This window comes from Myodes glareolus, chromosome 1 (genome assembly GCF_982192425.1).
Source record: "Myodes glareolus chromosome 1, mMyoGla1.1, whole genome shotgun sequence".
NCBI classification, from domain to species: Eukaryota; Metazoa; Chordata; class Mammalia; order Rodentia; family Cricetidae; genus Myodes; species Myodes glareolus.
In genome coordinates, this window is record NC_142026.1 from 59,895,844 (window position 1) to 59,905,963 (window position 10,120).

Below are 10,120 nucleotides of genomic sequence, written 5' to 3' on the forward strand. Positions count from 1 at the left end.
CTGTTAAACGCTGCACCACGATGGAAAAAAAACAATAACCCTTTTCCACTCACCAAGCTAAAGATACCTGTGCATTCCTTTCCCGGTTCTCAGGAGTGAAGACATTGGTCCAGTGGGTGGTGGTAGGGTGTGGAGTGTGAGCTAGGTCTAGCATGTGAAGTACAAGATAGAATGGGCCCAGCACATAGAAACAAGAGTCTGGGACCTGCTGATTTGGCTCCATGTTGACAGGTTGTGGGAGTTAATCTTTACAGAAGTTCCTAAATGCTTGGTTCCAGTCCTCTCAATACCAAGAGTATGGGAACACCAGCTGGCTGAGCCCCAGTGACTTGGTGCTCCCAGAATACTGGAGTTACCCTGAACAGCCTGGTCTCTGGGACAGGAATCTCATAGTCTTTTGGTCTTCTGCAGGTTAGTTGGTGACCTCTGGGCTCTTCTGTTTATGTCATCTTCAAATGAGGACTCTATCACCCCCATTTCATGGGGTGCTGAATATGGACCTCCAGTGTAATGCTGGTGGCCCTCAAGGCCCCATGTGGATGTGTTTGTTCCTCCCTGTCTGTATCCCCGGAGCACTCTCCTATGTTACTTCAGAGTTCACTACCACACTTTCCTCCTTCACAGATATCTTCAGCTGTACCACCCCTGCCTGTATCCTGATATGGAATTTACTTTCCCTCAAAACTGATCCCTCCTGTGTGTCCAAGTGCCCACAGAGGCCAGAAAAGGACATCTGAGCCCCAAGAGCTGGAGTCACAGGTAGTTGTGAGTTATCTGTTGTGAGTGCTGGAAACTGGAAGAGCAACAGGTGCTCCTAACTGCTGAGTCCTCTCCAGATCACCTTCTTAGGTAGCCCAGGCTGGCCTCACTATGCCAGGTAGGACTGCTGACACATATCACCATGCCTATCTCCTACCCTGAACATGTGGCCTGGGTCTCTCGTTCAGTGCCAGCTTCTCAGCACCCAGCAGGCCTGATGAATGGATGCTCACCAGACCTCAGAATTGGTGGCTATGACTCATTCAACACAGGTGAGCTCCTTTTAATGGTGTTCTGGCTTGGGCCCAGGCCTGGAAATGTCCCTGTGCCCCCCTCCCCAGCCTGGTACAGGAGCCCCTGCTGTTATAGGACTGGAAGTCACATGGGCACAGGATGAGGAAAAGTGAGGAGCTGGCATGTGACGGCTGGAGGCAGTGGGCGTGGTGACAGGAGGTGCACCCTGCCCTGGCTTGTCTCAGGTTTTCGAGTAGCGCCTCTGCAGAGATTCCCGGTAGAAGCGGAAGATGTGCTGTGAGGCAGCCTGGGCAGCAGCCAGGCACTGCTGGAGCTGGGAAGGAAGAAGCCGGTTAGCACCCAGGGTTACTCCCCAAATGAGCCTCCAAACTTAGTGCCCTCCCCTCCATTACTCCTCACCACAACGGCCATTTCCTTTCTCACCGCCTAACTCCTACCCTGTAATGGCGTTGGTGCATACCCGTAATGAGACATATACATAATGACCCTGAAAATTCCTCCTGCCTCAGTCTCTAGAGTACAGTATATGGTGTTGGGGGTGGAACCCAGGTCTCATGCACGTTAGACAAACCTCTACCAATAAAGTCACATCCTCAGCCCCTCTCCTCTAGGCTTGCTTCCCTCTTTTTTCTTTTTTTGAGACAGAATTTCTTCATGTAGCCTTAGCTGTCCTGGAACTCACTCTGTGGACTAGGTTGGTCTCAAACTCACAGAGATCCACCTGCCTCTGCCTTCTGAGTGCTGGGATAAAAGGCGTGCACCACCACTGCCCAGCTACTTCCCTCTTTTAGTATGTAATTTACAACACACGTGCATGTGTATGTATGCACCTGTGCACTTGCACACAGGCATGCCCTGTGGAAATTAGAGGATAATTTGGGGAGTTGGTTCTCCCCTTTTACCATGTTGGTCCTGGGGTCTAAAGTCAAGCAGGTAATTGGGCCTAGCAGCAAGTCTTTAATTTCAGAATCATCTTCCCAGCCCTTAAGTTTTATCTTAATGAAAAGAGCATAAGGGCATTGGAGACCAGACAATGAAAGTCACCTGAGATCAGAGTCCTAACACCTTGGAGGAACTCAGAGAGCTGGAGACCCCAAGAATTAGAGCCATAACCCTTTAACCCTCAAATCCTTTTCGTTGATGTTTGCCTGAGACAGGGTCTCACTGTATAGCTCAGACCAGTCTGGAACTCACTATATAGCCCAGGTTGGCCTAGACCTGTGTAGCTCAGGATAATCTCAAACTCAGTGATTCTCCTGCCTTAGCCTGCAGAGTGCCGAGAGTAAAGGTGAGAGCCACTAGACACACCTAGCACCTCCTCTCCTCCCCCTCCCTTTTTTTAAACCATCATGTTTATTTTTTCACAGCTTTTTAAAAAAATATTTTTTTTATTTATTATGTATACAATATCTGTCTGTGTGTCAGGCCAGAAGAGGGCACCAGATACCATTAGAAATGGTCGTGAGTCAGCTTGTAGTTGTTGGGAATTGAACTCAGGACCTTTGGAAGAGCAAGCAGTGCTCTTAACCACTGAGCCACGTCTCCAGCCCCCCACCTCCTCTCCCTTTCTGAAACAAATGTTTACTACATAGTCCAGGCCAGTCTGGAGTTCACAGCAGTAAGCCACCATGTCCAACCCAAATAACCTTAAGAGCCATGAAATTAGAGATTTAAATCATTACCGCCGCATAGGCTTAGAGCCACAGGGCCAGAGAAGAAATACAGGTGCAGCCTAGTTTCCAAACCCTGTTCCTTGGAAACCTAGAATTCTAGGTGGCACTATTCTGTGTTGATGACTGGGGACCTTAAGATAGAAAACTGGGGGTTGGCTCAGTGGTTAAGAGCATTTCCTGCTTTTCCAAAGGTCCTGAGTTCAATTTCCAGCAACTACAAGCTGACTCACGACCATCTCTAATGGTATCTGGTGCCCTCTTCTGGTATGCAGGCAAAACACTCTCTATATAATAAATCTTTAATAAAAAAACTCTAAAAAAGATAGACACACCCCCTCATTCAAGGTGAACCCCATTTTCTGATCTCATCATTCAGGCATTCCTTTAAAACTGCTACATAGAAACCCCGTTTTGGTTTTTTGCTTGATAAGGCAGGATCTCATTGTTGCCCTGGCTGGCTTGGAATTCTTCATGTAGACTAAGCTGGCCCTGAACTCAGCTATGCTTGCCTTTTTTTCCCAAGGGCTGAGATTAAACTCGTGACTCAGGACTTGGGCATGCCAGGCAAGCACTTTAAGAACTAAGTTCCAAACATGCATCCATCCACCCAACAGCGATGCAGAGAAGGGCTTGCTGTGAGCTGGGACAAGATGTTATGTCAACAGGAGAAAAAAGTCTGGACACACAGGTACCTCGGCATCAGAATAGAGCCCCTTGGTGGTGGACATCAGCAGCTTCTGCTCCACGCTGTCCAGAGCAAAGGTCAGGATGGCTCGGGCCTCCTAGAAGCAAAAAGTAGAAGGTAGTAAGTGTCCTGGGACCCTCCTCTTTAATCTCAGCCAGTCTCAAACAGGGATAACTGGACACTTAGCCTCTAGGTCAACTGCGGTTGTATGTTAGATTCCACTCTTGGGTAATTGTTTCTCTTCTTTGCCTTTATTCTGACCACTGTTCTGTCCCATAGGGGGAGTCACAGTGCTGGTCATTTCCTGCCTGCCTCTCCACCGCCCACTTTCCCTTCCTTGCTCTGCACTACACAGGCAAGCCAGATATCCAGTCCTCATGGCTCCCTTCCCTGTTTCCCCAGTTATCTGAGGGGGGCCCAGGAAGCTCTGAGAGATGCATCGAGGTCCCCACTCTGACAGCAGCAGTTGCAGTAAAAGCGACAGTGGTGAGGAGGGTTCTGAACTTCCACATCCAAGATAGAACCCCTGGATTTTCCTGTGTGAACACCTGCAACCAACTGTGATGATGTTGTGGCAGGACCAGGCTGGGACTCAGCATGCACTGCTGTCACTACCCCTGCAGAAAGTCTTCATGGAAAGTGCTGAAAAGGACATGCTTCCCTAACTGTCATCACCATGACCAGCACAGGGCACAAGAACCACAGATCTGTTCTACAGTTCAGACGTGAATACTAGCAAGTTTCTTTTCTGGCTAGTGCAAGTGAGAGTTGGGTGTCTAGCACTTAAAGCTGAATGAACCTTGATGAACGGGGACAGAAGCTGCCAGATGGGCCAGGGTGCACGAGCCAACTGACTCACACAGAAGGAAGGCCTGCAGGCAAGCAGACCTACATGGTTACAGCTCTTTGCCAACATTACCGTTCTACACCTACCTTTTCTTGCTTGGTCGTGGGGTCCAGCACGAGATTGCCGTCAGAGTCCAGGGCACAGGTGACCCCACAGAAGAGAGCCTGCATGGGCACACCTGCGTCCACCAGTGCCATGCAGGCAGCATTCAAGCAGCAGGCCAAGAGCTGAGCATCACAGGGAGGTTAAGAAGAGTGTCTTCTGTGGGACTGGCCAGCAGAACACATCCACACTTCCCTTTACCTGCTGATGCCTGTGGCAGATACCGCTAGCTGATCACAGAGCAGCAGCATGGTAGGATGGCTAAGTGGTTCTGGCACCAAGTACCTGCCAGTGCTCCATACTGGGAATAAGCACCTCCCTCCCTGTGTTAAATGAGATGATGCTAGGGAACAGATACATACACTAAAGGATGTACCAAGGATCTTAGAGATGGGTGGTGGCGGCCCATATCTTTAATCCCAGAATTTGGGAGGCAGAGGCAGGCAGATCTCTGAGTTTGAGGCCAGCCTGGTCTACAAAGCAAGTTCCAAGACTGTTACACAGCGAAACTCTGCCTCAAAAACAAAACAAAAAAACCACCCCCCAAAACAAACCCAAAAACCAGACAAACAAAATAAAACACACACACAAAAACAGACAGGAAATCTCCCAGTCTCTTAGGGAAAGACACTGGCAAAGCCAGGTCCACTACCTGGGACTCTAGTGGGCAGTATGGAGCCAATGACCATTCTGTCAGCTTGGTGCTTTCCCAGTAGAGAAAGAAACTCATGCCAACGTGCAGAGAAGTCACTGGCTCAGGCTCTGGGCTTGGACAGGCCTGAGCTTGAGCCTCACCATTGTAGTCTTCTGGCTGCCACTCTCCTGTTCCCTTGGGCAAGACACAGCCCCTCTCTGAGCTCCAGTTTCCTTACCCCAAACACGGTAACATAAGAAACAAACATGCTGGAGCCCTTGGGCTCTCAAACCGGAAAGCCCAAGTCCAGGCCTTGGGAGCTACACGGGAATTACAATGCTCCCCAGGAAGAGTCCTTTGGAACTAGACGACAGCGCTGAGAAGTGCTTGAGTGTCCCGCATGTGAGTCCTGCCGGCTCATTTCTAAAAACCGCATCTATTTGCTTGTGTGCCGGTGGGCAGGTGTGTGCTGTGGTGCTCACGTGGCTAGAGGACAACCTGCAGAAACTGGTCCTCTCTCCATCACGTGTGGCTGTCAGGCCTGGCACAACATCATGTTGGCCCTGGCGTTGTTTTAAGTTCTTTGAGCTGCTTTCTGGCATGGGTTCTGCGTGGCTGAGGGTACAATACCGGGTCACCAGGAGGGAAACCAAGGGAAGCTCCGAGCACATCCTGGAGCAGCCGGGAAAGGATACGGAGCCGGTGTCGCTCACCACCTGCAGTACCACCGTGATGGAAGTGCGGGGGTGCAGGCCTCCCAGAACCACTGCTTCACACGTGTTCCTGATCAGCCGCTCCTGGCTTTTCTCAGCCACACCTGGGGAGGGAGACAGGAAGTTATCAGACTCTTACCCCATCATCTTGTTCTGCTCAATCCAGCCTGAGGGAAGACTCCAGGAAGGGGCTGTCAGTCAGCCTAGGATGGCATGCGTACTCCCAGGAGAAAGAAGGCAGGGCCCACAACTTCCCAAGGGTCTACCAGTCAGCCACCCAAGGACGAATACCGAGGAGCGCGCTCATGTCCTATGCTACTGGCCATATTGACCCCACCAGAGTGGGCCCATCCCACTGTACATAGGGAGATTCAGTAAAAGGGCAAGAAAAACAAGTAATGGAAGGAGAAATGAAGGCAGAGAAGGGAAGAAAGAAATGGAGACAAAGAAGCAGCTCAAGAGAAGGCAAATCTGGTGGTGCTGGTCTGCAATCTCAGGACTTGAAATGCTCAGGCAGGGGGATCACAAATTTGAGGGCAGTATAGACTATAGAGAGCTCAGTACCAGCCTAGGCAACTTGAGACCCATCTTAAAAAGTATAAGGCTGGTGGTGTGGCCCAGCCACATAGCCCGAGGTTCACCAGGGGAAAAGGCTGGTGGTGTGGCCCAGCCACATAGCCCGAGGTTCACCAGGGAAAGTACTGTGGCTCAGTACTAGAATGCCTGCCTGGAGCATTCAGTGAGGACCTGGGAGGCCTAAGCCCAGAAGAGGGCGTGACCAGAATGCACCAGTTAGCGCCCAGGCTCCCTGGCTCCCTGAAGAGCATCTGTCTACCAGGCGTGAGGCTCTGGATTCCATTTCCAAAGCAGTAAAAACTAAAACAAAACAAAGAGCTGGGCAGAGAGAGGTGAGCAGGGCAGTGGAGACTGGATGTAGCAAGCAGTAGGGAGGAGTTGGGCGAGGTCCTAATAGATCTTTGGAGGTTCAGCTGAGTCCAGTTACCAGGCAGCCCGATCTTCGGCCTCAGGATCACTTCGAGTGTAGCCTTGTTGAAGATTTCTTTGCTGACCTTCACCTCGGCTGGCCCGTACACTCCAGCCAGGACAGAGGTGTCACCTGGGGAGACATCAGCGGAGGCCTCTGCCACACCATGCCACACTCACCAATTCTCCTCTCTGCTTTCTCATCTTCAAGTGGGGGCCACTATCGTCCCTCCCTCGTGACACTTTTGTGAAGAGTACATGGCAATGGCTCAAAGAAGCAGGAAGCCCTGAGTCTCTCAGCATCACACAAGAAGATGAAATGAAAACCAGTATTTAAAGACACAGTGCACCTGAAACATACAGGAACAAGGTGAACATAGAGTTCACTACAGACTTCAGCTACTAGTAAGTTCTTAGAAGTAGTTGGGGCTGGAGAGATAGCTCAGCGGACCAGCACACATACCGCTCTTATAGAGGACTACAATTTTCAGCTCAAAACACCCATACCAGGCTGCTCACAATCGCCATGTAACCCAGCTCCAAGGAACTGACATCTTCTGCTGGCCTGCATGAGCACTCGGGCACATGCAGGCCACTCGAGCACTCACACAACCCAGCGTTTGGGAGACGGGAGACAAAGACAGGAGGGTCAGGAATTCAAGGTCATCCTTGGCTCCAAACTATGTTTGAGGCCCTGAGCTCTATGAGACTATCTTATACCAACCAAAAAGAAATCCATTATTACATATAATTAATATATACTAATAAAAATATTTTAAAAGGCCTAACAAAAAACAAAGGGGTCTGTAATTGTGATGGATAGGGATGTTAATTTCTGCTCATCTTCCTAGAATGGACATGAATGGGTCTGGAGAAGGAAAAGTCTGGCTTCTAACCCTGACTGCCTATTCTTGGCCCTTGTGTGACTGATAAAACCTCTGTGGGTCATCTACAAAGTGAAGACACTGAACCCAAACAGTGGTTTCCACACATTTCTAACCATAATGCCCAATAACTAATACGCTTTCCAGCTCACCTCCAAACTGAAAATGTATGTGTGTAAGTCAATCAATCACAGGCTGGGGCTGGAGAGACGGCTAAGCAATTAAGAGCACTTCTTGCTTTTGCAGAGGATGACTCACAGCCATCTGTAACGACAGTTCCAGGAAACCCAACAGCCTCTTCTGATCTCCTCAGGCACCAGGGAGATCCATAAAACAGTAATTTAAAAACCAAGGGGTAGGGATGTAGCTCTGTGGTAGAGCATTTACCTAGCATGTGCAAAGTCCAAAGCAAAATAAAACAAGATAGCTAGCCAACAAAGGCAGGTGATAGGCTCCTGGGAGCTTTAGGTTTGCACGGGTGGATTTTCTGAGATCAGGCTCTATATAGTCTAAGCTGGCCCTGAACTCTCAGTGTGGCTGAGCGAGTCTGCTTTGAATTGATTCTCTTGCCTCTACCTCCTAAGTGTTGGGATTAGGGACTATACCATCAATTTTTTAAAAAAATTAATTCTGTTTTTAAGTTAAGATACTGTGTGGTCTAGTTTTGTCAACTCAACCCGTTAGACAGATCTGAAAGGAGCTCAGATCTCAACTGAAGAATTGCCTCCACGAGACTGGCCTGTAGGCAAGTTTGCAGGGCATTTTATTGATTAGTAATCGATACGGGACGGTCCAGTTCATTGTGGGCAGTGCCACTGCTGGGCAGGTAGCCCTGGGCTGTATATGAAAGAAGGCTGAGCAAGCCACGAGAAGCAAGGGTTCCTCCATGGTCTCTACTGCAGTTCCTACCTTGGTTTCCCTCAATGGACTATGTATTGCGATATGTAAACCAAACAAACCCTTTCCTCCCAAGTAGCTTTTGGTCATGGCCCTTATCTCAGCCATAGAATCCTACGGACACTTACAAAGTAATGAGTTTCATTTTGTCATTATCATATATACCCACCATTTTGCATTGTTTGCCATTGTGTCCTCCCTAAGGGATGTGGGGGGCGGTTCTGCAGTTTCTCTAAACTCACCATAGACTTTGAGGTAAGAAGGGTCTGGAACATACTTTTTGAAAGTCTGCAAGGTGTTTCACTTGCTCTAGAGCCCCATGGGAACACTGGAAGGATGCCTCTGTGTATGGGGTGTGCGCGCGCTTCTGTGTAGGTGCTTTCAGAGGCCAGAAGAGGGCTTCTGATCTCTTAGATCTAGAGCTGAGTTACAAGTGGTTGAGAGCCACCTGACATAGATGATGGGAACTAACTCTGGCCCTCTGCAAGAGCAAAAGGTGTTAACTACCAAGCCATTTCTCCAGCTTCCAGTTCTCGCCTTTTCTAGCCTCCGACCAGTCTTCAATTCTTACCCCATCTACCTGACTCTCTCACAGGCAAACTCCTGAAGAGCTGTCTCCACTCCATTTGTCTTTTCTCCCTTTCTCGGATCCCAACACTACACTGTACGGGAAGCAATGGCCTCTAACTTGACTAGCTCTAAAATGGTCAGCCCTTACACCTCAAGCACAGCTCACCATCAATACTGATACCAACTCACTACCCTCTCTCCAATCTGTCTACTTTGATAGTTCTTCACACTCCCAAGACCCCTCAAAGGTGGCTGACCCGCACTGGAGATAGGGTTGTGTGGGCGTCAGCCATGAGACCTCTCTTCTCTCTACATTCATATATTCTGATGAGATGTGTATACCAAGCAAGCGGACGTTTACTCAAATGATGGGATGAGTGAAGGGGAGATACTTGTCAGTCTAGGATGAGAATAACACGTTCAATCTGAAGAGCATTTACTTGGATAAATCATCTGCCACGGTAATTACACTTAAACCAGTGGTGGTGACAAGTCTCTCTCAAAGGATATGTGTGCAAATGAACACCTGAGCCTCAGCTGGTGATGTATGAATCCAGGAGTGTGTGTGTGGAAATCTAGCCAAAGGGAATATTTGCCTTGGTGAACTTACACCTACTCTGGAAAATTCACTCTTACTAGGGTGGTCTTGCCCCCGATTCCTCCCCAAACAGATTATTTACCAAGCTGGACGTATCATATCTTTTCGAGTCGGAGGAGGTGTGTATCTCCAACCTCCAGAAAAAGTTTTTTTCAAAGAGATGGGCGCACTCGGTTGCACACTACACGGTAAACGCTCTTCAAAAATCCCACTTCGGTGAGGATGGCGCGCGCAGTTAACCCTGGCTAGGTTCTTACCTTGCAGAAAAGAAGCAGATCCATCCGGTCGGGACAGCAGGTTCTGTTCACAAGCAAAATGCCGGAGGCTGCAGACTGGATTTCGAGGGCTGGATTCTGTTCTGGTGTCAGTACTTACCTGGGCGTCTGCACGCTTTGCTACCTCCATAGCCGCCAACCATGCACGCTGCCCTACCGTAGCTTCCGCCCAGCTGCGCGCGCGCTTGCTTGTACCGGCCGCGCAACTACTGTAACTACTGCGCATGCGCCAGCCTGGGGCACG

General features: G+C 49.5%; 1 protein-coding gene across 1 annotated transcript; it reads right to left on the reverse strand.

Moving 5' to 3' along the window:
- Positions 1-1,004: 1,004 nt before the first annotated feature.
- Exosc5 (exosome component 5) lies at positions 1,005-10,087 on the reverse strand. Its single transcript, XM_048441060.2, has 6 exons — positions 9,859-10,087; positions 6,672-6,785; positions 5,651-5,772; positions 4,306-4,446; positions 3,380-3,469; positions 1,005-1,327 (listed from the first exon to the last, which is right to left on the reverse strand). The coding sequence occupies exons 1-6, from the start codon at positions 10,004-10,006 to the stop codon at positions 1,235-1,237; spliced, it is 708 nt and encodes a 235-aa protein (XP_048297017.1). The 5' UTR covers positions 10,007-10,087; the 3' UTR covers positions 1,005-1,234.
- Between the last annotated feature and the right edge of the window lie 33 nt (positions 10,088-10,120).

Excerpts from the sequence above, each read along its gene's own strand:
- Exosc5 (XM_048441060.2), bottom strand. The coding sequence starts at position 10,006 with ATGGAGGTAGCAAAGCGTGCAGACGCCCAGGTAAGTACTGACACCAGA. Across the intron at positions 3,470-4,305 it reads CCACGACCAAGCAAGAAAAG|GAGGCCCGAGCCATCCTGAC; the intron begins GTAGGTGTAGAA and ends TTTTGCTTCTAG. Across the intron at positions 1,328-3,379 it reads GGCTCTATTCTGATGCCGAG|CTCCAGCAGTGCCTGGCTGC; the intron begins GTACCTGTGTGT and ends CTTCCTTCCCAG.